The sequence below is a fragment of the Acartia tonsa genome, chromosome 9 (genome assembly GCF_053477335.1).
Source record: "Acartia tonsa isolate MP-2025a chromosome 9, ASM5347733v1, whole genome shotgun sequence".
Classification (NCBI taxonomy): domain Eukaryota; kingdom Metazoa; phylum Arthropoda; class Copepoda; order Calanoida; family Acartiidae; genus Acartia; species Acartia tonsa.
Genome location: NC_137268.1, coordinates 42,373,568 through 42,400,644, shown reverse-complemented (window position 1 = coordinate 42,400,644; position 27,077 = coordinate 42,373,568). Strand labels below are relative to the sequence as shown.

General features: G+C 32.0%; 2 protein-coding genes across 2 annotated transcripts in view; one reads left to right on the top strand and one right to left on the bottom strand.

The window, feature by feature from the left end:
* The window catches only part of LOC145328991 (SID1 transmembrane family member 2-like), a 91,354-nt gene extending 78,215 nt beyond the window's left edge, over positions 1-13,139 (top strand). Inside the window, exons 31-32 of the mRNA XM_080172984.1 lie at positions 7,743-7,823; positions 13,052-13,139. Of these exons, the coding sequence (XP_080029110.1) occupies positions 7,743-7,823; positions 13,052-13,114 (144 nt within the window). The 3' untranslated portion in view covers positions 13,115-13,139. The remainder of the gene's footprint in view (positions 1-7,742; positions 7,824-13,051) is intronic.
* A 4,672-nt stretch (positions 13,140-17,811) lies between these two features.
* On the bottom strand, positions 17,812-25,737 carry LOC145328987 (uncharacterized). The gene is made up of 8 exons (XM_080172979.1): positions 25,658-25,737; positions 25,328-25,398; positions 22,168-22,255; positions 21,673-21,752; positions 21,178-21,268; positions 20,683-20,742; positions 18,492-18,584; positions 17,812-17,983 (listed from the first exon to the last, which is right to left on the bottom strand). Exons 1-8 carry the CDS (start codon positions 25,661-25,663, stop codon positions 17,978-17,980), a joined length of 495 nt encoding a protein of 164 aa, XP_080029105.1. The 5' UTR covers positions 25,664-25,737; the 3' UTR covers positions 17,812-17,977.
* Between the last annotated feature and the right edge of the window lie 1,340 nt (positions 25,738-27,077).

Below are 27,077 nucleotides of genomic sequence, written 5' to 3'. Positions count from 1 at the left end.
CTTACACGACATATAAAAGAGTATGAATGTCTTTCTGTCTATTTCTACCATAAAGTCTTGCTATCTACTGGACCGCATTAGGTTATACTTTTCCGGGAAGCCAGAACTACAGAGCAAAAAAAAAGATTTGAACATGCTTATAACCTATACAAATCATGCATACCATTTAGCTCTTGGTATTGAAGTTTTGAGATCTTATTAGAAACACTCCCAACTACTTAACTATGTAAAATGACTCTCTTAAACACTTGGATTAAGGAGCTGATTTAAAAATGCGTGTTGTATCATGTGATATATGATTCATTGAACTTTAAAATTCTAATTTTTCCAGTGTTTTTCCTAATCAGCAAATTTTGGTAGTTTTAACTTTTTTTAACTCAAGGTTTATGCTTAATTGAATGGTTGGCCTACCTCCTCGCCAAATGGATTGAAACTTGCCCTGAATCAATACTAAGCATTGCTGCCAATTGTAGATTGCAACCTGCCGTTCCATTGCTGGATTAAAATATCAAAATCTCTCAATAGACCTTCTATATCATATTTATGGTCCTAGGACAAACGCTGGAGTGGATACTTATTACTTAACCTAACCTAACTACCTATTTTAAACCATATTTTAGGTTTTTTTAAATGCATAACCCATGCGGGGGGCTTTTTTGTATATTGATATCCTAACCTAACCTATGTAGAAATACTTACTTAAAATAATATTGTAACACTCTTGCGTTTGTCCACTCCGACGTTTTGGACTCCTGCGTTTGTCCTGGAACCAAATTATCATGTTTTGATTGGACACTGTTGAATTTTTCCTTCTGGGTTGGGCATTCAATAGTAATAATTACATTGCGGCCACACTTCAATAAACGTATCTTCTTGGTAGCGCTGCTACTTTGGACATGTTTTTTTGTTGTTGTTAGTTCTTAAAAACTTTTTTTTGTGATAGAATTTTAGTTCATAATGTCCATAAGAATGCGCAGCAATAATAATGGAATATTTTTATTATAAAAAATCATTATTTCGCAGATTTTCTTTAAAAATATATATAATACAATTTGAGCCTTATGTCAATGAACAAAAAAAGCTTAAAAGAAACGGTCAGTCAACTACATTCATACGGACAGACATCGATCTACTTTGCAGCATTATAGATTACGAATCGTAATTTTGAACACATTCAACCTTGTTTAATCACTTTGATAAAAATAATCAATTTCCAAGGCTTAATTAATGTTGAAAATCCAAGCACTTAATTATGTACCAACTTGTCATTAGTAGTTTTCTATTTGGATACTTTTTTATGAGCGCGCAGCTATTTTGTAATTTTAATTTTTTGGGGTTGGAGGTGTTCCACTCTACAATAATTAGCTTTTAACCACCACAGGACCAGTAGCTTCATCATTTGAAGAGTTGAGTCTAATCGGTTCAGCGGTTACCGAGATCTTAAGCTTCAGACTGACAGACAGACGATCAAACGTCGTTCTTCTTTGTATTATAGATTAATGCCCGTCTGTCTGACGTAAATTATTGACATATTATAACTTTCTTCTTTATTGAAAGATTTTTTAAGTTCATAGACTTAAAATTTCTTTATATTATATGAATATTCTTCCAAAAAATATTTTATGATCACTGATTTATAACCAATACCTGAGGTGAATTCTTAAAAAAACTTTTGCCTCACTAAAATCAGTTGAACCTTACTGATTTTAGGGGAGCAAACTGATTAAAGTGAGGCAATTTTTTTTTAAAGAATTCACATCTGCTTTCTTACATTGCACATTGGGGCAAATCAACCAAAAAGGGGATTTAATTATTTAGTACCCTTAAAATTCATCTCACAAAAATTTCATTTTATACTTTTTTGTTGGTAATTTAACAACAAACAAATTTGCTTTTATGTTTTTTTCTATCATTTGAAAGGAGCATGAAGATAAAGGTCATTTTATGAAGGTAGATAGAAAATTACCAGATTAACCCCTCCCGAAAATAGCCCCCCCTTACCCTATCCATCTATCTATCCATCAATCTATCCATCTATCTATCTATATATCTATTCATCTGTCTATCCATCTATCTATCCATCTATCTATCCATCTATCGATCCATCTATCTATCCATCTATCTATCCATCTATCTATCCATCTATCTATCCATCTATCTATCCATCTATCTATCCACCTATCTATCCATCTATCTATCCATCTATCTATCCATCTATCTATCCATCTATCTATCTATCCATCTATCTATCCATCTATCTATCCATCTATCTATCCATCTATCTATCCATCTATCTATCCATCTGTCTATCCATCTATATATTGATCCATTTATCTATCCATCAACTATTCATCTCTTTATCCATCAACTATCAATTTATCCATCCATCAATCTATACCTCTATCTACCCATCCATCTATCTATCTGTCTATCCATTTACTTATCCATCTATCTATCCATATCTATTCATCTACCTATTATTATGAAGGTAGATAGAAAATTACCAGATTAACCCCTCCCGAAAATAGTCCCCCCTTACCCTATCCATCTATCTATCCATCAATCTATCCATCTATCTATTCATCAATCTATCCATCTATCTATCCATATATCTATCCATCTGTCTATCCATCTATCTATCCATCTATCTATCCATCTATCTATCCATCTATCTATCCATCTATCTATCCATCTATCTATCCATCTATCTATCCATCTATCTATCCATCTATCTATCCATCTATCTATCCATCTATCTATCCATCTCTCTATCCATCTATATATCGATCCATCTATCTATCCATCAACTATTCATCTCTTTATCCATCCATCAATCTATTCCTCTATCTATCCATCCATCTATCCATCTGTCTATCCATTTACTTATCCATCTATCTATCCATATATCTATTCATCTACCTATCCATCTATCTATCCATCAACTATCTTGAATTTCGTGTTTAAAATGTCTAATTAGGGGTTTTGGTTATCAGAGCAATATGAGAATTTTTTAGTAGTGCAGCTCCCCTATCACTAGCTTTTTGGGCCCTTTAAAGTGTAACTAGGTTAATTGTAGTCCGCAAAGTGTCAAATTTGGGGTCATGGAATTAATTTCAGTAGGAGGGGAGGGGATGGTGTAAATGGGGGTGGATGGGGATCCTTATTTTAGCAAGCTACAAGTTTCACTTTATTTTTATGTTTAATAAATCCATTATAAATGTGGGCATGATTAACATAAATTTTTATTAACTAATATCTATATTTATAATGATATTATGATTCTTGTTTACTGTTTATATGTATACTAGCGGCTTCACCCCTAGCCTCTAGGGGATTTGCCCCAAGAGGTAATTAAACAAGGATGACAACATCCATGAAAGAAGCAAAGCTCTGAAATGGAAGGACAAACGAACATTAACACTTGTGAAGTGTCAGAACTGAATATTAATGCATGTCTATACAAAATTGTAATTAAAACTGATTAAATATATGTTACTGTTTAAGGACATACTGACGTTTTTAGGACTTGATTATAGAGATGCTTCGCTTATAACAATAGACGTTATTGAAATAGGAATCAGTATTCAAAAAATCAGATGAATAGGATATTTTTAACATTCAAAACCATTATTTATTGTCAAAAAAGTAAAAATCAGCTTGTTATAAATGGATGTACGGACTTTCTGGTAACGATTATAGAGTTGCTGTGCTTTCTAAGTCGTACCTAACTGTTGTAGAAATCAGCATGAAAAGTTTGAGATTGATAGGACAATTCTAGCCTGTTTAAGTTAAGTAAAAGAGTTAACTGTACCAGACGTACGGACGGACCGACCCTAATTATAGAAATATGACAAAATTGAGGGGGATTTTTATTTTTGAAAAAGATCTTTAAACAACCACAGGACCAGTAGATATATTCCCTGAAGAGTAGAATTCAATCAGTTTAGTGGTTAGCGAGATCTTAAGGGATGGGCGGACAGACAAACAGACATCAAGCTACTTTGTATTATATATTAACACCTAGGGATCTAAGGAACAAAACAATAACCGATTAATATGTACATCCCCAATATTGATACACATTTAATAAATACATATTTAATGAATTATATTACAAAATTATTTGTCTGTAGATGACAATTAGTGGTTGAAAAGTTTTGACACTCATCTTAATGAACCAACCAATAAAAAATCAATTAAATTTCCTGAAGTTCTTATGCTAACGAATATAAAAACGTTATTATAAAACTTTAAAGTTTGGGGACTAGTGTAATTAACAGTCCCCTCCCTTTCTAAATAAAACTGCTGACTTTAAACATGAATACCCTGTAACTACATAATTTAAAAACAAAGCATTACCAATAGACAGACTGATAGACTACTTGCTAATTCCAATTTAGAATGATTATAAGAACCTCATGTTATTTGCATATTAACTTTATCTTTCCGCAGTGAGGTAGGGGACATTGGGCTGTTTATAACACTAGTCCCCAAAGTTTTACAGTTGTGTGTTCAAACGTTTTAACTGCTAACTTTAATCTACACAAGGGGTAATTTTGTGTATTATCATTGGGGATGTACAACAATTTATTGACCTTTGTCTTATCCCTTTAGATCCCTGATATTTGTAATAATCTATAGAAACGATTATTTAGTTACATTAAAACATCAAACATAAAGAGGTTTAGATTTAGGTTTAGCAACCCCCCCCCCCCCTCTCCTCCCCATTATTTAGTGCTATAGAACATGAAAATATTTATTATTAACTTTAATTCTAAGTCAGAATAAATATTTCCCAATATGTCTATGTTTTTGTGTCTTTTATTTATTTGAATTATATCTTAAGTTTTGACTTTAAAAGCGCATTTAAACGCCTTTTCTTACAAGCTTTTCGTGCACCCACGTTCAGAAAACGGGCTAAAAACCCCTACGGGGGCGCAGGGGGGTAAATAAAACCAGTACTGGCGATTAAAATATGTCTTTGGGTAATCAAATATCGTTTTTGTTAGCCGGCGACACCCGGCGAAAACATGTTTCCTCTTACTGTCTTCTTAAATGTTGATTAAAAAACAAACAAATAAAAACTAAAATCTTGACTTCAACTAGAATTATTTAGGACTAATTTCTTCAATTTGTGTTTTTTTCTTTTATACTGTCAAAATATATGTAATGCATGACTCATCAGAAGTTATTTTGTCTAATTACGTTAATTCTAAGAGATTTTATAACACTTTTAAAATTGTTGGTGAAACACAAAAAGTATGCCTTTTTCTGTAAGAAAATTTTTGCATTTCTTGACTTCCATGCATTAGAATGCTTACTTAAAAAGCGTATTTTTACGATTCCTTTGAAATCTGATGTACATTGGGTATGATAATACTCATAGAATGTTTAAAACTTGATTTGGGGGTGGTGAATTGTTGCCCCTTGTTGCCCCTATGTGCATTGTATACCTATATATTTTTTTTTTACTGAATAATTGTTCCTGCATTTGATACTGCATGAAAAGTATGAGTTAGATGTGTATGAAAAAATTTTCTTCATTTTGGTTGGATGATTTTTCTTAAACTTTATTTCTTGTTACCAAGACGATCATTTTAAAAAGCGAATCTTTTTCATAAATAGGTTCGGTTCGTCCGTCCGTAACAGATTGCTCTTATCGCTAATTTATTTATGTTAGATTTGCTTTATCGATTTAAAACTTTGCATGATGATTCCTTGAATAGCTAGGTAAGATTTATAAAGCGTAGCAACTCTATAATCGTTATCAGAAGGTCCGTAACATGCTGATTTTTCACTAGAATAATAGAAGCTAGAAGCGAAGCCACTAGTTAATATTAAATTCAGATATGAAAATAATACATTTTGTTCCTTTAATTACTTCATTTATCACTATTTGAATGCTATTGCTCCACATATGTTCTATATGATATCTATATTTGACCGACAAACTGTATTAAGCACCTTAACACCAACTCTAAACCAGCCATAGTAATTGATATTTTAAGGTTTTAAATCCACCTTCCTTCATCTTTCATTTTCTCCCTTCCCATTTTCCCCTTTCTAGGAGCGAAGCTACTATTTTTTTACTTTTAGACTTAATACAAAAACTGTCCCTCTCCTGTGGGCAGAGTTACATATAGCTCACTTAGGGACGTTCTAGGGGGAGGGGGGAAGGGTAATCCCCCCCCCCCCTACAAAAATTTAATATTTAAATTTTACCCCCCCTCCTCCCCCCCCCCCCCCAAGAAAAGCTTGAACGTCCTTGTGCCAACTCTATTCTTCTTTGAGAAAATTTAAATTCATGTTTCACTAGCTGTTCTAGCATATATTTGTATTTCAGTCTAATTTGCTGGGTTTTTTTATTTTCCAATTATGTAAACTGTTAGTGTTAGTTTATGTACCTATTTCTTTTGTGTGTTGTCAACCTTGTTTAAAATTTTATCACCACGTAATAATCAATGCAATGAAGCATAAATGTTAATTTCCCCCTTTTTTCCTAGGCCTCACACGTGCCTTGCTTTCTATCTATAGTTCATATAATAGTATCTATCTATCCATTATTTTCTATTTTTTAACACTGTTAACAAATTTGTATTTCTCTTATTCTATTTATCTAACTATCGATTACGCCTCTAGAAGCCTTTATGGCACTTGAGTTGGATGGGTGAAAGGTATTTTTTTCTAATGGTGATGTCTCTTGGTAAGGTGGTGGTATCCTCCCCCCGAATAATTATAAACCTTTCCAGGATCTGACTTTGATACACACAGACAGACAAAGATCCTGTTTTACTTTTTTTTTGTAAGGATGTATCTAACAGATAAGTCTACCAAGAAAAAATTCCTTTAGTTACTCACTTTTTAAATATTGTTGATAAGTACTAAAAAATTTATGTGAAAAATGTAATGGTGTAAAAAATATATTGTTTAACATTCTGATGCTGAGATTTGGGTTAACTTTGCGCACAAAAAAAACTCACTACGTAGAGTCCCTGCGTTTTAAATGACGCAATAACCCCTATATTTTAGAGTAGCTGCGCTAATAATTAGTATAAAAATGACTGGTTATACAATGTTCAAGAAGCGTGCATGATTATTGATTACAACCATTCACGATATTCAATTAAAAATTAAATTGATAATGGAATAGTTTACTATTTTACAAGATTGATCTAGACTTTTCAAAATTTTACAAAGATCTTTATAAGGTCTTTAAGGAATATTATTATTATCCCTTTTGTACAGTAAATTATTGGTAGAACTTTGGACACATCAATATTCTCCCTTAAAATTCTATAATTGATTAATGACAAAAAGATTTTAAAATCCATCTGGGGGCAGAATAATTGACATTTTATTGCCTCCTCTCCTTCCCAGGAACAAAGTTAAACAAAAACTGAAACATTTTCCAGTTTGGCTTCAAAACCAGTTGTTATCTGCTGGATTGGAACCGGTTCTCATGCATATTGAGAAATCATGTATATCATCGTACTAAGTAAAATTTTCCACGAAAATAAAAAAAAACATAAAGTTGTGAATGCGCCCACAGCGATAGGGATTCTGATTGAAAAAAAAATTGTCTAAAACCATCCCAGGGCAATAGCCTGAAACCATCTTGGGACCTGTGTAAAGCGTCCCAAAATTTGTTGAACTCAGTCATTATTGACATCTTAAGCTTTAGACATAAAAAACCTTACTTCCTTTGGTATTTAATAGGATTATTAATATATTTCAATTTTCAGAGTTGCCGACTATTCCATTTCTACGACAACCATGATATTTGGCATTTTCTATCAGCATCAGCCCTCTTCTTTTCTTTCATGGTGAGTTGTTTAAGATTTACATATAGCTAAAAGAAACCACATAGGAATTTTAAATAAAATAGATACCTATAACATAATTTTGAAAACTGAATTACAATTATTTTCCTATTTTTACATCTACTATAAACATTTTAAAAAATATACAGCTTCTAAAAAAGGTAGGTGTTAGGAAGCTTAATTAAATAATGATTTTAATTTCTTCTTTTTTTTCTTTTTAATAGTTTTAAATAAAAAAACTTTTTAAATTAGCAAATAATTTTAAAATCCTTATACAAAAGTAACAGGATGTATTTCTGTATGTGCTAAAGATCTCGCTAACCACTGAACCGATAAAGATCTCCTTTACAATGTAGCTTCTTATTAGTCAAAAGAAGGTTTATAACTATTTGGTGGAGGGTAACACCACCCTCCTAAGAAAAATCACAAATAATGACCCCTTAAAGATTTTTTTGTTTAATGTAAAATTGAAAAAAAGGGGTGTGGGGGTCGACTTCACTGGGTAAATTTTGACTACTTTTTTATGTTTCACCATTAGACGATATAAACATGAATTACATTACATAATAATTTATGGGTGGCTAATTATACTGAATTTTAATTAATTTATTGTATCCTTTTTATCTTATTTTTTCCTATACACGGATATTAAATTATTTTTCTTTGGAATTTCCATTTATTCAATTGATGTATTTTAAATTGTAGTCTCTACAAAAGACTAACAAATAAAGAGAATAAAAACAGGAAAAACAAAAATACTACTTATGGTTATGGGCTGTTTACTTTTAAATTTCGAATGCAATAGATGCTAGGGGCGCAGGCACTAATCTATTTTTGAAATAGTAAAATATACTTAATTCATTTTATTTAAGTTTTTATCTCTCATTAGCAGTGAATCTACTAAATAACTTCTGTAATTCATATATTTTATTCTTTTGCTTCTATAATTTTAATCTAAATAGGATTATATCCAACTATAAGTGTTTAACCTTTTCAACCATTATTTTAAATTTGCAGATGAGGCAATTTTGTTTTATCATCTTTGTCATCCATTGTATCAACCCTTGGATGTTGTCACTTTTCTTTATTAAACCTCTATTTTGTTAGATTAAATCATACTTGTATCATTATAAATTAGAAAAGATTTCACGGCTTTTACTTTGCAGATTTTATTGTTTTGTGATTGTCTTTTTTACAGACTAATTTATGGGTGGAATTATTATTATTTTGATTGATTGGTATAATTGCAGAAATTCTAATGTTTTTACAACTACTCCTACTATTCATACAATAGAGTTATTAACTACCTTTTTTATTATAATTGGATTAATCATTATTGGATAGTTGACATTTTCTAATATAATTCTTTTTGAAAAATAAGCGTAATTGGTTATGTGTCCGCTGTTTGTCGGGGAATTGTTGGGTTCTTGTTTACTTCAGATATGATGAATAATATGTTACGTACTGCTGCTTTGTCAAGCGCAATTTCTAACTAAGCACAAACTCAATAGACTAGGATATTTCAATCAAAGGGTTGATTTTGATTACTTGAATGAAATTATTTGTTATTTATAGCCACACGTATAAATAGACAAGCTTTTATTAATCAAATATAAGGTAATTCGGGTTCATACCCCACCCCCCACCAACTTTTTTATCTAAAACAATAAATCTGAGCTTCTCTGGGTTTTTTTTATCCAGGAAGGGAGGGGACATTGGGCTGTTTATTACACTAGTTCCCAAAGTTTTTTAATCACGCTTTCTTATACGTAGGCTTAACAACTTTTGGAACTTTTTATTGAATTTTGATTGGTTGGTTCTTTAAGCTGGGTGTCCAACGTTACAACTTCTGATTGTAATCTACAGGGGGGGGGGGGGGGGTAATTTTGTGTATTATCATTGGAGATGTACATAAATTTTCTTATCCTTTTTGATCCCTTGGGTTTTTAAACTCTATCTAAATGATAAGTCTATTATTTAAGCCTTCTTTGTTTGTAAAAGTTGGCATCAATATACGGATGCGAATATGGATTTGGACTTTTATTCGTTAAAACATAACAGAACAGATTGGTTTTTAACTTTGTAAACTGGTAAATTTATAGGGATGGAAGGGACAATGGACTGGAAATTACTCAAAGTTTATTACCACGTAATTCCATTTGTTGCCTTAACAAGGATGATAACATCCATAAAAGCGAAGCACTGAAACGGTAGGACAAACGGACATTAACACTTGTATAGTATCTAAACTGAAAAATCGGAACATAAATGTATAAATGTCGAATCAAAATTGTAGGTAAATTTGTTGAAAAACTGCTTAAAAACAGGATAATGTTTATGGACATACTTACATTTTGGACTTGATTATAGAGTTGCTTCTCTTATAATATTGTTCTTTGTTGTCCCAGGAATCAATATACCAAAAATCAGATCAAACGGATAATTAAAACACTTGAAAATTTGTTGTTAAAAAAGTAGAAAAATCAACATGTTTAAAATGGACGTACGGACATTCTGGTAATGATTATAGAGTTGCTACGCTTTCTAAATCGTACCCAACTACTACAGGAATCATCATGCAAAGTTTGAAATCGATAGGACAATACTAACATGCCTAAATTAACGAATAAAAGCTATCTATCTCGGACGGACGGACGGACGGACGGACGGACGGACCGACCCTAATTATAGAAAAGCTTCGCTTTTAAAAAATGTTAAAGTGATATTGCATCTTGATTGGGCTGTACAAAGTGTTCAGACTTCTCATCATTTATTGTAATCTACATAAAGGGTTATTTTGTTGAATATAATTTGCTGGTACATAAATTTATAGTCTATTGTCCCATCCCTTTAGATCCCCTAATCTCTAAAATAAGGTTGAAGGAGGGGTTCCGTGCTCGACAGAAACTGTGAGAGAAAGCACCAAAATTTCTAATGATAATTACAGTTCTTTTTGCTTTCTCTCTCTCTTCCTCTTTTGTGGTCAGTTGAATTTTAGTTTCCGATTGTGTACGTATCACCCTCAAAATTTTGAATGTATAATGTATAAATCATTTATACATTATATCGCTTATGACCGGAGTAGCTGAAAATAGCTTTTGCAATAGTTGGGTTATCTGTTGTACAACTTCGGAAATTAGGGGGGGGGGGGGATGGGTAATCAATTTTCAGTTGATCTCTTTTGTTGTCAATCTTGTTTAACTATTTTCAAAGATTTATTTTTATAAGAGTTTTTCATTTATAAAAATGTGACTGGTTTAGTAGCTAAAAATAAAAGAAAATCTGCTTAAATAAATTGAAATATTAATTAAATTAAATAATAAATTTTTTATTTATTATTACTTTAGGTCAGGTTAGGTTGGGATATATTTTTAACCCAACCCCCACCATTTTTCAATCTATTTCAATATGAAAATGCCCAAACAAAATGTTGTATAAGTTACTCCATGCAATAAAGAAGATATAAAACACATTATTTTCAAAGTTACTCAAGCCTGACATAAATTTGGCTGATAAACTAATAAATCAGAGATAATACATAGACTAATACCAGGTTGGTCTATGCTTCTTGTAGCGCAGCTTTCTATATTAGGGTTGGGCCGGATACTTTTTTGGCCGGATACCGGATATCCGGCTGATTTCTAATGCCGGATATCCGGTTCCGGCCGGATATCTGGCCAACGTTCGATATCCGGCTAATTACCGGCTATCCGGCCGGATAACCGGATTTACGGCTTCAAAAATCAGCCGAATATCCTGTAACCGGCCGGATATTGAAAATGGCCGGATATCCGGCCCAACCCTACTATATATATATATTGTATTTCCGTGTGTATCTATATTACATTCATATCATTATTTTATGAAATTAAACAACTAAAATAAAAATAGCCACAAAAAAACTTTAAAAGTTTGTTATTTTTGCTCTGTCTGTGATTGAAGACTTCTCAAGACAAAAATACAAATTCCTAGAAATTAAGAAAAAAGATGAATTAGTCATGAGTCTAATGATAGATTGGGGTAAAAATTAAGCAGAAGGAAAAGAAAGATATATGAACCCGTGTAGTTATTCTACGTTTTAATACATTGTTTTTTTTTCAATTGGCCATTTAAAAATTTAAACTCGTGAAAATGGACCAAGATTTATAGAGTTCTATTCTCGGCCTGAAATCTTGTCATACAAATATTACAACTGGCTGCTTTGTCAAACCCGTGACAATTAAGCAAAGCTAAAGCCGTAGGAACTTCCAAAAAAGGTCATGTAGTTAAAGGATTAAAGGGACTGTCTTTAAGTATCTTTTTTTTTCTCTATAACTTTGATTTTTAGTTTTTCTGTGCAGCACTTTTATACATTTTTTGTTAAAACTGATCCTGTTATATTTTTTCTGTACTTTACTTTGCTCTCATGCTGGCAGCATAAATTAATTTCTTATGTTTCCATGCGGATTTCTTGTAGGTCTTTTTTTTAATGCGAAGGTTTTCTATATTTGGTGTATGCCTTTTGAGTAAATTTTTGGTAGCTTAATAAGTGGTTTGAGGCTGTACACGCAATCGCATACTGCCATTAATATCTATAATACGAAGTAGCTTGATGTCTGTCCCCCCGTCCTTTAAGATCTCGGTAACCACTGAACCGATCGGATATATACCTATTGGTCATGTGGTGGTTTTAAGCTATTTTCTTAGGGGTTGGGACACCCCCTCCCCATAAAAAAAATGATTAAAAGATTGAAAAGAAAGGGTTATGGGAATCCATAAATTATGGTTCGCAGCACCAAAATATGTTCGTTTGTTTTTTAAATATGTTCAAAATAAGTGGTTGCATCTCCATTTTTTAAAAATTACTTCTTGGGGCAAAGCCCCTAGAGGCTAGGGGTGAAGCCGCCAGTCTAAATACAAAGGGAAGCATCCTAACTTACTTTGAAGCATTCATTCGAAGTAGGCACTGATAACAACCCCCCATCCCTTCCTTATTTTCAAATAAATCGAAAATAATGGTAGGGGTACCTAGGAGTTTTTCGATTGTTTATTATTTTTTGTTAGGCTAGATTATACCTATTGGGTACTGGGTAGACCCGCAGGGTTAGGATCCCACTCAGGGGTTAGGCATAGGTTGGGAAAACTATCCTCCCCCCCCCCTTATTTTTCATTGATTTCAAATATAAGGGTGGTTTATCATTGCTCAACCAGCACTTTGTGGGAAAGCATCCTAACTTGTATATTTTTTTCAGATCCTTCTCACCATAGATGATGATTTGGCTGAGAAACCCAGAGACAAAATCCCAGTCTTCTAGAAAGTAAATGAACCTCATTTAGGCAGTTGTATTTTTTTTATGAATAGTAGAACTTTAGAGATAAAGTTTAAGTTATTGCCTAAGTAAACGTTAAGTGGTACAACTAAATTTTCGACCAGTCTACTCCCAAAAATGAAAAAAATATATTTTTAATTGCTTTTATATAGTCTAGGTTAGGTTAGGGACACATGGGGCCCTGAGGTAAATTTTATTTCCTAGGTATGTTTTAATCTACTATTTTATAATGTGAAATCTGCCCCTACAAATTATTTTGACATGAGTTTTTAATTGAAGATTAAAAAAGAAAATAAAAACAAAAAGGTTTTTGGATTAAAGAAATATATACGATTTTTTTACTTATTAATTACAAGGTCCTTGGGTTTATTACGAGCTTTAATGTATTTATTTTATGATTATTTATGATTGATTATAAATTTTGAATTGATTCCATTTAGTATACTCATTATTTATTGATTTTAGGATTACTTAAATTTGTATTAATCAATTTGATCGGTTTATAAATTTTTGAACTTTTTTTCGTAATTTATAAATTGTAAGCTAGTCAACAAAAAAAGCATACAACTAAGTATTTTTTAACAATACCGTAATCATTTTTTATGAGCTGTCATTTCGTAATTTTTTTAATTGTCAAAAAGTGAAGATGTAATTTGAGACTAAATTTTCGGGCACGGGATAGTATTCTAAAAAATTAACCGATTAATATCCTCTGGATTAGAACCGGTTCTAGGCTATCCTGAAATCATGTTCAGAGCAGCATAGTTACACACAATAATAAAATTAATAATAGTTTTGTTAGCCGGACCCTCGGCTCATTGGGTAAACAAAACTGGTTTTCATCTCATATTTTAATTTTTAATATCCGCGGAAAGCTGTCTGTAATACGATGTGATAAATAACTAATCTTAAATTTTAGAATACTTTTCCCTGCCCCTGGTAAATTATTTGTTCACGAAGTTGTGATATTATGTAAATATTTGTAATAAACATAATTATTACTCAAAAATAGAATGGATATTGCATCGTAAGATTAAAGGGGGGGGAAGTTCTGACACATTTGCGTAAACGGTGAGTATAGGCTTTATCTTTGGACTGAGGGGATAGGTTATTAGGGATAAAATCATTCTTATATGATGAATTTCCCCCAGATTTAAGATTTTTTGGATAGGCCTCCAGGTTCCGGAGCTCCAGGCCTCCAGGTGGTCTCTGTACAGGTAAAATTGAAAAAAAAAAATTTTTTTTAAAGTTACAGGTCAACTTATAAAACAAAATATGCATCTTTTTTAATATTATTCACATATTTGAAGAAAAAATATGCATATTTTGTTTTTTAAGTTGATTTTTAACTTTAAAAATTTTTTTTTTTTTTCATTTTTACCTGTACAGAGACCACCTGGAGGCATGGAGCTCCGGAACCTGGAGGCCTATCCAAAAAATCTTAAATCTGGGGGAAATTCATCATATAAGAATGATTTTATCCCTAATAACCTATCCTCTCAGTCCAAAGATAAAGCCTATACTCACCGTTTACGCAAATGTGTCAGAACTTCCCCCCCCCCTTATTTTTCCGCCATTTTTGAATGATTAACTTACAGTAACATGCTACCCATATCAGACAATCAACCCTTTGATTGTATTTTAGGAATGCTAGGGGGCCGAGCGCTGATTCAAGGTAGGCCAGGGGACCGAGCACCGCGGCAAGAGATATAGTTTTAAAAACAAAATCCTAAGAGGATAATGCCCAAATTTTGTATTAAATCGGCAGTGAAATAATTATTCTTTAGGTGCAATATTCCTTTCACATCTGATTGTTAGAATAATGTTATATTTATTTGATAATTTATAATAAACTGTGGTGCCAAACAATTTGCAAAATTTTTAGCAACCTTTTCTATAACTAATTATGTCCCTTTTGCTTAGATGTTATGATATCAGATCTGATGCAATTGTTCTATCGATTCGTATTCCGTGATTTTTTAGCAAACAACCTCTTCAACAATAAGTTTTAGAACTTGAATTTAAATGCCTATATATTTATAGGACCTGGGCGATGACATAGTATTTTAATTTATAAGAATATTTCTCTAGCTTTACTTTTCTTTTACAGAGAGGCAATGGTCAATTTATTTTTGAGTATAGTTATATAATCCAGACGACTACCTAACCCAAGTGGCGGAGACCTTTTTCGTATGCTAGCAAATTGCTTTCTGTTCTTTTGTTGGGACTTAGTTGGCTGTGTTTATGTTTCCGACGCTTTAGATGATTTCAAAGACCCAATACAAAATCGGTATGGGATCAGTTACATATAGCTCATGCCCCCTCTATTATTATGGTTTAATCAATAGATAATGTCAGTTTAATTGACGACCTTTATCCCCCCAGAGTTAATCAGCTTCCAAAGGCAAAACTCAAAATATCATTTTGGTGAGGTGATTATTTTTCATTGTCCTATCCCTGGCTAAATGTCAAACATTAAAATAATGGATATATTGCTACTTGGATCTTACATCAGATTTTCATGTTCTCTAATAAAGTGAACCATTAAGCGGGCTAAAATAACGATTTCCCCCCTTTACCCCCTCTCCTCCTACTGGATTAACAAACTGACCATTAAATGATAGGGAGGAAAAGCTACCGGAATTTAACATCAAATATTCCCCTGTTATAATATCCACTTATATTCTACATCTATTATTAAAATTAATGCCTTTATATATATTCATGCAATGACGCAATGTGGGTTTTATACATGTGAACTTTGGTCTTACTGTCATTGTTATCAGCGAAGCTATTCTATAGCTATAATGTGTCTTTAAGTCATTTATTAATGTACCAACATGGATACCTATTGAATTTATCGTCCATTGTTTTATCCCTAAATATTCCTGAGTTGATCTTATTATACAAAGTAGTAAGGTTATTTGTCTTTGGCTTGAGATTTCTCTTACTGATAGAGTTCTTTTGAGGGTAGCTTCATGGATTGTTAAATGCTATTTTAATTTTAGATTAAGCTTTAGAGCGGATTCAGGCTATTTTTCTGTCACCACTCTATCTTTTTAAAAACAGATATCTTAGATGCTAGGGGCGCAGCCGATAATAAATAATATGTTGGCTTACTTAATCAAACACTTATCATGTGAACTTTCATGTCATTATTAGTGACAAATTTTGAATGATTATATAGATACTAACGGTTACGCCCCTAGAAGCCTCCAGGATGAGGACGAAGTCGACCCCAAAATTTCAATTAAGTTTTAAAGAAAAAGTAAAAAAATGTGTAATTTTCTTCTAGGGGTGATTTTTCTTAGCAGGATGAACTTACCCTCCCTCAAATAAAGTTAAAAACCTTCGTTGGACTTATAAGAAGCTTAACTGTAAAAGATAACCATATCGGTTCAGCGGATAACAAGATCCTTCGCTACAGACAAAAAAGCTTATTACTTTATATAATAGGATGTTTATTTTAAATACACAGATAAACATGCAATAGCAGTTGATATGGTATGAATCCCCTAATTACGAGTAGACCAAATTTATCCCCTCCCCCCTCATTTTCTACATATTACGATATGTTTCTAGTCCCCGAAGGGATCTCTTACTTTGACCCAGACAATTTTACAGGGGGTTGGTAATAAACCTTCACAGGACCAATGAGAAGCTACTTTGTAAAGAAGAACCATACCCGCGACCGTGGCTTAACATTTAGCGCATCTGCTCGTCGTCGGGGAGGTGATTAGTTGAAATATCGGCTCAACACCGCTTTAAAACTAAAGACGTTAAATAATTATATGGCTCCTATTGCTCATATGTCAAAGATGCGGGACATTAATAAATAGAGTAGTGGGCATGCCTTGGCGCAACACGGTTTTTTGATCAGAAAAGAAGAGATTTGGCTCCAGTTTTTTTATCCTTTATTGTAGGACTTGACGTTAAAGCGTCATGGACATCAGCCTCATTAGTAATTGATATGTAAAGGAGAAACATAGCGGTTCAAAAGATAGCGAGTCCTTCGGTAAAAAAACAGTCAGCTATCTTGTAAAACTAACCTCGAACTAATGCTTCAGACAACCAACCATTTAATGTATAACTTCTTATCTAATGTACTGATATCGCATTGTAATATTAAGCACCTTGACACTAACAAAGGTATTACACGTTAATTTTGAGCTCCTAATCAAAAGATCCTTAAAATAAGGACGAATACGCCCAATAGTAGCGAAGCATTGAGAAGAATTAGAAAGTGGCGCAAGGTCGTACAAAAACATAAAGCTGTTCATTAGCTTCACAACGGTATTTAGCCCGTCATATCCAGTTTAATGAGCATTTTGTAACACTTTTACAAGGACAGACACAAAGACTTGTCAAGTAGCTTTGCAACTCATAATAAATGTTAATTTAGAATTAAGTTAACACTTAAATAGTTTTAAACCTATATAGATTGAAAGAAATTAAATTTATGATATTTCAATACACTAAAAAAGCAAGCGAGTGAATATCGTTACGGACGAACAGCCAGACATTTTGAATAGCTTCTCCTATTTATTAAAGCAACAGGATATCTGCTTGTCTGTGGGAATATCCGCTAAGATCTTGTAAACGACTGGACAGATTGTTCAACAATTTTCAGGGAAGTTTTTTTCTCAAGAACTAGTTAAAATAAAAAAAATTAATAAGTTCACTTTATAATTTCCAAAATTTATTTTTATTTTACACAAAATATTAATCATAAAAACTGTTGAGGTATAAATTGTATCAAAAATATCTAAGGAAAAGGAAAAAACTAAATTTTGGATCTTGAAAATTTTGTGTTTTTGTTCCATTAAGCTTCTTCTTGTAGTTTTCAGTTTAGGCCTAAAATTAAAACAAGATTAGCTGTCATGAAAATGAAAGCCTTTTATAAATGAGAAAAAGACTATTATCTTTTTGTGAACAGACATACAAACACCTTAGAAAGTCTAGAAATGTTATTTTTTGACGTAAAAAGTTGAAAACTCGATAAAAAATGGCCAAGTCACGCAAAAATCATTTATACATACATATATACTGCTACTTTGGGTGACAGACATCTAATTACTACAAAGAATGACAAAAAGTTATTTTTCAATGAAAATAGCAAGAATTGGGCAAAGTAGTATGAAACAAACACAGATAAACTTTTTAGAGACCATTGTCATGGAGGTCCCTTGAGCCGCACAAATAAAGATAAAACATTTTTGAAAAACTTTAATTACATTTAAAATCTACCTAAGACAGAATTTGGGAAAAGATTATAATTTTTTTAAAGCAACATTTAAAAAGAATTTTCTTTGTCTTTATTTTAAATTTCAAGTTTTAAATTGATAGAACAATTCAATCATACCTCTACTTCTTCCATCTCTTCCTCCTCCATGGGGTCTCCCTTGATGGTCTCGCAGGTCAGCTTGGCGGCAGTGGTCTCAACCTCTTCGCACACCTACATAATTGTTAGCGATCTATAGCTAGAGCGTGCGCAAGATTTATTTTGTCTGGGGGTGGCAACAATTGTTTACCAACCCATTGTTAATTTTGCATGGAGGAAGGGATGTGACATTGGGATGTTTATTACACAAGTCCCCAAAGTTTTAGTATATGTATTCCTATTCGATGGCTTGACAAATTTGAGTCCTTTTTTAAAGTAAGATTGGTGGGTTAATTACACTTATTAATCTACAGAAGGGATAATTTTGTGTATCATAAGTGGGTAGGTACTTAAATTAATCATCCATTGTCTTATTCCTTTAAATCCCTGTAATTTGTTCTGTAAATTACACTAGTACCCAAAGTTTTATAACCAAACAATTTAATCGTTGGCAAAAACTTTTTTGGTAAAGAAGGTGTATCAACTTTTTTTTTATAGCTAGCCGGTTCTTTTAGTAAGTAGTAGATGTAAAATTTTTCATAGAATTCAGATATGCAATCGGTTTATTTGTAGACCTCTTATTTTTTAAGTAATTTAAGTTTTTTAAACAAATAATTAAGTCGGTTTTAAGGTACTAAAACGCAACAAAATAAAAGAAGAAAATGGCCAGTAAGAACAAAAATAGTAAGATCTTTAATTTGACACCTTACTTTTAAAATTCTGTTGAGTAATTATTGAAAAAATCTATTTTTTTAACCTCGGTTTAATAAAAACTTTGGACCTAAATATTTTCTCAAACAGACATAAAAAACATGGGTTCATATATACCTTTAGAATCAGAAAAATATTACAAATCCATTGTAAGCAAAATTGAAAAAAGTAAAAAAATAAAAAATTAAACAAATGGCCAATTGTATTTTTTGTTCAGGCAACACTATCGTCTTCCCTTTTTTACCCCCCTCTTTACCCCCTTCCCATTTTTATACTCTATTCAAGAATTAAGACGTTGCCTGTACAATATAATATATTTTCATATAATTCCTTTTATTGTAGTTTATTTACTAAGTATATTTGCGATAACTTTTATTTAATGAAATCTTTCAATTTTTAACATGTACAAAACGGCCTGCTTAATTGCTTCAAGATCCATGTCAGATCTATATAGGAAATAAATGTCTATAAACGAGCTCAAGTTTTCCAAGGAATATTTGTTTAAAACTCATAGTGCTCCAATAATCCATAATAAACTCTCATTGCCCAGAACGATAAGACCCATTATTTTACTTTATTAAAAATAAATTCCTTTTTTTAATTTCATGTTGCTATTTACCTTATATCAATGTATTTAATTTCTAATCATAAAAAAGAAAATTTAGATTTATAATATAATAAATTTAAGAAAACTCTATTTTAAAAGAATTCGATTGTGGCGACACTTTGTGTGTTCAAATATTAAACTAAAATTGTAATCATCATCATTAACCCTTTGGTGATGGTAATGTAAAGAAAAAAATATAATTTAAAAAATCTTTTTAAAATCATTTAGATTATTAAATATTTACTTTCTTTTAGATAGTAATGCCGGGTGAGGAAAATAGATTTATTGAGAAATAGATATGCATATAGAAAACTAGCCAATAGGGAGATAATTATATCGAGCCAACTCTAGTATACTATATTGTAAACTTTTTTTTTCAATTTTGCTTACAGTGAATTCGTAATATTTTTCTGATTCTAAAGGTATATATGAACCCATATTTTTTTATCTGTGAAATAATAAAATTAAGTTCAAAGTTTTTATTCTCGTGGGTTTAAAAAAATCGATTTTTTCAATAATTACCTGACAGAATTGAAAAAGTAAGGTGTCAAATTAAAGATCTTACTATTTTTGTTCATAATGGCCATTTTCTTTCTTTTTTTTGTTGCATTTTAGTACCTTAAAATCGACTTAATTTTTTTTTTAAAAACTTAAATTACTTAAAAAATAAGAGGTCTACAAAAAAAACCGATTGCATATCTGAATTCTATGAAAAATTTTACATCTACTACTTACTAAAAGAACCGGCTAGCTATAAAAAAAAAAGTTGAGACAACTTCTTTTTGAATATTCAAGATGTCGTGTCCAAACTTTTCAACCAATAATGTCAATCTACAATATAAATTTATTATTTACCTCCTTAGGAGTCAGGACACAGATCTCAACTTCCTTTTCAACAGGGGTCTTTATGGGTTCCTAAAAATATGTAATAACTGTAAAATAACATATCAAATCATACTAATTCTCATTTTTGTGAGATTACTTTCATGCTTTGCTTTTTATATAAACAGGGCAGGTTGTTTGTCTGTTTGTACTAAAAGATCTCGCTAACCACTGATTCAATTTGGATCTTCTTTCAAGCGAAGCCTTAATTAAGGATTTTTCAGAATGTTTTCAGAACTCCAAAAAATAAAGAAAATATTGTTGGAATGGAAATAATTTTTTTTACGACTGACAATTTCTTTTGACAGTATTGAGTTACCCTTCCACAAAATAGTTTTCTTTGTACATATAGAAAGCTCTTCTGTAAAGATAAACCATGTCGGTTCAGTGGTTAGCAAGATCCTAAGTTACAGACACACAGTTCCATAGCCATCCTGTTACTTTATATTAGTATAAAAATTTGCTTACCCTCTTGCAGATTTCCTTCATGACCTTCTCACAAGGAGGATGAGCGTATCCATAGTCGGCATCAGCCTCAGCAGCTCTCTTGAACACATGTCTGCAACACAGATTTTTTTTCAATATTTGACATCAATAAAAACTTGTTGACCTTAACTAGTCCTTGTTTATTAAAAATGTAATATTTCTTCCAACCCAGTTCCATTTAAAAAATAACCAAAACCAGTTATACCCCGAGTTTACCCTAAAAATAATATTCATAATTTTCATCAATTTCAATCATGGAACATCCATCCAGCAGATTTACACCTATTCGGTTTAGCAATCTTAGCATGGAATTTATAAATGTCTTTACAATGGATTATAGATGCTTTTGGGGCAATGCATTTCCTTATTTCCTACCAATTTATAGTGAATGTGAATTTCTAGGATACTATTTAAGATAGGCGGCTGAAAATTCATAAAGATCCTCTGTACCCAGTATGCGACAATGAAAGTGTATACCTGGGTACGAAGTGGACAGGTTCACAGACCTCCACGTTCTTGCACTCTCCCTTCTCATAGGTCACCTTGTCTCCAACAACCTTAATTATACTTTGGTAAATAATAATTTTTTAATAAGTGGAGATATTAGAATTTTATAGAAATGCTTAATAACTTTTTCAATAATATACTATTATGTGGGAATTAATCTTTAAAAAAAATAAAACTATGGCATAACTTTAACTAGTAAAGATATCCCTTATGAAAGAACCCTATTGTTCTAGGAATTAGCAAGATTTTCACTTCATCCTGGATAGACAAATGAACGAAAAACCACAGATACGTCTTTACATATGAATACAGACTTGTTAATTAAAAATTTCAAAGAGTAAAAATTTACTTTTCAAAATCAAAGAATTCTGAACTATATTTTAGTTATTCGAAGAGTCCTAATTTTTGTAATGTAATTTACAAAGAGTATCAATAATGGGTATAAAAATTACAAAGAGTACCAACCTTAGTTTCAGTAGTACATTCTTCATCATGGTCAAGCTTACATTTCATGGCAGTGATCTTTACGAGTTCCTTGCTGCATCTGCGACCACTGAAAATTTTTGAATAATTAATTTTAAGATCTAATCTTCCTTAAACAGACGGTTGATTTTCTTTTAAAACATCTTTTTATATAGTTATCTTATGTTATATCCCAGTATAACATAGTCAGAAGTACTGATGTATATTTAGCACTGTATTCCTATTGTTGAGGGTACTAATTTTACAATCCGTTCTATTCTAAAGGATAAAAAATACAATAATAGCCTAATTTGAAAATTTCATATAGGTGGATATTATGACAGAGGAAATTAGGTTGTAAATTTAGGCTGCTACTTTAGTCCTCTTTTGTCCAGTAGGAGGGTATGTGACGGGGTAAAAGGTTGGGGAGGGGGGGGGGGGGTTTCATTACATTAGCCAACTGGAAAGAACATTTAATTAGAATAGGTATTTATATATCAATTAATCTAATTTGTTATTTGTTAGAAAACTAGCAAAGGAAAGATAAAGAATCTTTTTTGTTGATCTAGTTTTAAAGATTTGATATTTCTAATGATAAACCAGACATAAAACGCATCAAAGAATTTTAACTTCATGGTTTTATGAAGCACTTGGGATATAATTATAAAGATACTTTGAAGCATAACATTTAGCAGAAGAAAAAAGTTGATTTTACACCAAATAAGCAAACAAGGAAAGGTCTTTTTGAAAGTTTAAACATTTTTATATTTAATTCTATATATTTCCCTATTAAACTACATTTTTTTGAGTGTCAATCTTAAGATTATTAATGTCGGTTGCTTGGCTTTAGCTCACATATTATCTAATTTTAATGATATTATTGCTGCATAAGCAGCTTATGGTGCCTATAAAAAATGACGTCATACTGGCCTACCATTTGGCAATTAAAATGTATACTGCCTATCATTTGCCGTTTGTATCGTATGACGTCATTTTTTAAAGGCACTATAAGCTGCTTCTTGCTACATACTTTTTTGATGTGATAACAAAATAAAATGAGTATATGGCATGAATAAAATTAGTAAGAACAATCAAAATTAATAATAGAGTAGTTGCGCTACTCAATATGATGAATTATCTATAAATTTTGCAGACAATAAATTTTTGTACATAATATTAACTTTTGCAATATTTTTTTTTGCATTTTTAAATATCATTTAAAACAAGGATGAAAACATCCATATACAAATCATGAAACGTACAAAAATTAGTTAAAAAGTAGGTGATGACTTTTCATAACAAAGAATGAAAGAAAGATAATATGCAAAAATTAAAATAAATCACTAAACCTATAAAGTAAGATTTATGTCTTTTAAAACATAACCGACAGACAGACAGTGAAAACGCTATATATGTATATATAATAGATGTTCATATGTAAAATGAATCTCCACTAAATATTAAGCTGTCTATTTTCAAAAGCAGCCGTTAAAATTGCAATGAAAATACATGCTATTCAATGTTTATTGCAACTGAATTAAAAAGATTGACAAAACAAAATATCTAAAGCCAAAACAACTAAAACTTTAGGTAGGTATGAGTATAAAAACAAAAGTTTATTTTTTGGTTGATTTAAATGAATTTCAGTTAAATGTCAATTCATGTACATACTTCCTTGTTTATTGACTCATTTATTGTCACCATGCATAAAATAAATGAATAAGTTCAGCACGACGTAACATAAAAAAAACTTTTGTTAAAAAAATGGTGTAATTTTGCGAGAAAAATAAAACAACCAAAACCATAGGTTGAAATAGAAATATTTAATATTATACAAAATACAGATAATTAATGGCAGGTAAAGTCAATATATCACTAAAAATAACCCTTGACTTCTGATAATTTGAAGGCGACAAAAAATGCTCGATAAAGTTTTAAATTAATATTTTTTGTTTGAAAGATTAATAAACATATTGTCTTTTCTAAGACAAGGATAACGATTACAATTATGATATTTTAAAATGCCATGTCAGCAATACCCACTATTTTAGGGAACTTAAGGGATAAGACAATGGACGAAAAGTTAAAGTAAACCACCAACTACAATTTTAAAAATTAACCCATTTTCTTTAAATTAAAACCATTGGTGGAAAGTTTGGTTTGGACACTTTAATATTTTACCTATCCAGTAAAACTTTAAGAAAAGTCTCCAAACATCTCAATCCAGAATTTATAAAACTTTGGATACCAGTTTACTTTTCCTCTCCCTTCTCCCATGATAAATAAAGAGTAGGTTTGCTCCATGTTAAATACCAAGTTACAGGTTGCAAAAATAATTGGGTTCATAGTCATTCTCTAAGGGGGAGTGTGCATCTCGTGTAGCAAATTTCCACCACAGTAAAATTTTTATTTGTAAAAAAGACAATATTGAATTGAAATTTTGGATCATGAATAGAAAACTAAGAAGCGGGCTTTTGTCATAGTAGCCTTTCTCCTAATTCTAGCCCCTGCGAGGTCTCTAACCCTACGGGGTAATCATTAACATTTACCTAACCTATCAAAAGCTGCTGTGAAATTACCACGAAACCCGCTACTTCGTATGATCCGAAATTTTCATATTGCACTACTAACTAATTTTCTTTAGCTAATTTATAAATGTTAGCATTCTCTCATTTTATCCTTAAAAGCATATAAAATATATATATGCTATTAATAAAAACCACAGCTTTGTTTGAACACTATTATGAACTTTATTTATCCTTATAAAAATGCAAACTAGCATGGTATGCATATCATATTATTATTGTTCTTTTAATGCAAGAACTTTTAAGTAAAGGTTAGAGAATAAAAAAATGAACTTCTTAATCCTGATTATATAAAAATAGGGGGGGGGGGGGGGTATTTATCCCTTGGCTAACATTTAAAAAGTGCTCGACCAGGCACTTTGATGGAAATAGTCTGTTTTTTTTATTACATCTGATAGCTCAAAAGTTGAGTGGGTGTGTTTAGCTTCTCTGTATACATCTGAAAATCTGAGGTAACAGTCAGCTAGCAACACAAAAGCAGTTTGGCAGCCAAAAATATAACTTAGATTATGCGTTTTGTCATGAAGAGTTGTAATAGCGGCTGACTGGCAGTTAAGGAGGCTAGAAAAACAACTTACTGATAACCATGTCCAGGATGGGGGAAATGACCGGCGGCGGCTAAACCGATAAGGCACAGAACAACAAAAACCTGAACAAAATAAATTAGCAATACAGATTTAGTGGTGCTTTCCATCTCATTACCTGTCGAGCAATGAAATTAAACACCCCTCTTGATTTTAAAATAATATTACATCGAGGAGTGTAGTTTTATTCCTTCGGGGTGTGCATAACACTGCGGTACTACCTAGTACACAATATAACCTAACCAAACCTTAAATAAGTTTTACACAAATAGATAAAATAAAACCCTAATATTTTATAATTACATGTCTAAAATTAACAATCACCTTCATGATGTATATCTAAAAGTACGTATATGTTGGTTCCCTCTTGGCTAGCGAGAGCTGAACTAAAGAAATTTGAACGCCGGAGCCAATATTTATACCATTGTAAGGGGAGGTGGGGACAGAGGAGTGGCGGAGTAAAGGGGGCTATGTAGTATGTATGAGTGCGTGTGGGGGCGTCGTTGTTAAAGTACAAATGCCATTAGAAAAGGGGAAAGAAAAAGGGTTAGATAGAATAAGGGAGAAAAGAGAAAGCGGAAGAAATAGATAGATACAAGTAGATAACAGCTGAAGAATTAACAAGAAAGATATAGTTTTTATCACAAATAGTCTTGTCCTATTTATTTCAAACCGAACATAAATACCTATTCCTGCAACTGTGAGGTATCAATCTGTAAACTGTTGAAATTATGTTTTTATAACAGTTTTTTTAAAAAAATTCAAGTGGACTAAATCAGTGTTGAAAGGAATGCTAAATAAAGGGGAATGATACACCTACCTTGGGTCCAACCTTACAATGAAGCTAATATAAGACCCCTCTGTATTATACCAACTGAAAGCTCAAACCATCTTGATTTTGTATTAAGAAATGGTGTAAAAATTGTATGATAGTGGCTATATCCTGTGCACGCCATCAGGGGCGTCCAAGCTTTTTATTTTGGGGGGGGGTACATTTTTTTTAAGGGGGGGGTAAAATGGTGCGCGAAGCGCGCCGCAAATTTTTTTTACCCCCCCCAAAAATTTTTACCCCGGGGGTAAAATTTGCTTGGGGGGGGGTAATTACCCCCCCTGAAATCTGTTGGCAGGGGTAAAATTTGTTTACCCCCCCAAAATTTACCCCCGGGGTAAAATTTTTGGGGGGGGTAATTTAAATTTTATCAAAAATTTAGTATTAAAAATGCGCGCGAAGCGCGCAAAAATTTTTTTTGTTAGAGATTTTCTATTTTGGGGGGGTATTTACCCCCCAAAAATTATTTGGGGGGGGGGGGTAAATACCCCCTCCTAAATGGTTGGGGATGCCTACGGCACCCCCAGGGTAGGGGTAAATTTTAAATGGGGGGGGGGGGGGGGTAAAATGAATAAAATTCGTTTGGGGGGGGGGGGGTAATCGCCCCATTACCCCCCCCCCCTTGGACGTCTATGCACGCCATTGCATGTTTTCTTTTAGATAAAACGTAATTGTAACAGACGTACAGACACTCACTCCATTCTTAAATAGATTCTTCACTGTTAATACTAGTAAATGCATTTATTATCACTTGGATCTCACACCAGATTTTTAAGTTCTCTAATCTTGTGAACACGCAGAGAACTAAAATGACGATCCTCTCCTTCAACCCCCTTTATTCCATATCCTCTTTCTGGATGAACGAACTGGCCAATAAATGAGAGGGGAAATAGCAACCTTATTTGATGACAATTT

What these genes read in the sequence shown, in the direction of transcription:
- LOC145328987 (XM_080172979.1), bottom strand. An exon ending in CCTGTCCACTTCGTACCCAG is followed by an intron (nt 21,269 to 21,672) that starts GTATACACTTTC and finishes TCTGTGTTGCAG; the next exon opens with ACATGTGTTCAAGAGAGCTG. An exon ending in TGAAGGAAATCTGCAAGAGG is followed by an intron (nt 20,743 to 21,177) that starts GTAAGCAAATTT and finishes ACATATTTTTAG; the next exon opens with GAACCCATAAAGACCCCTGT.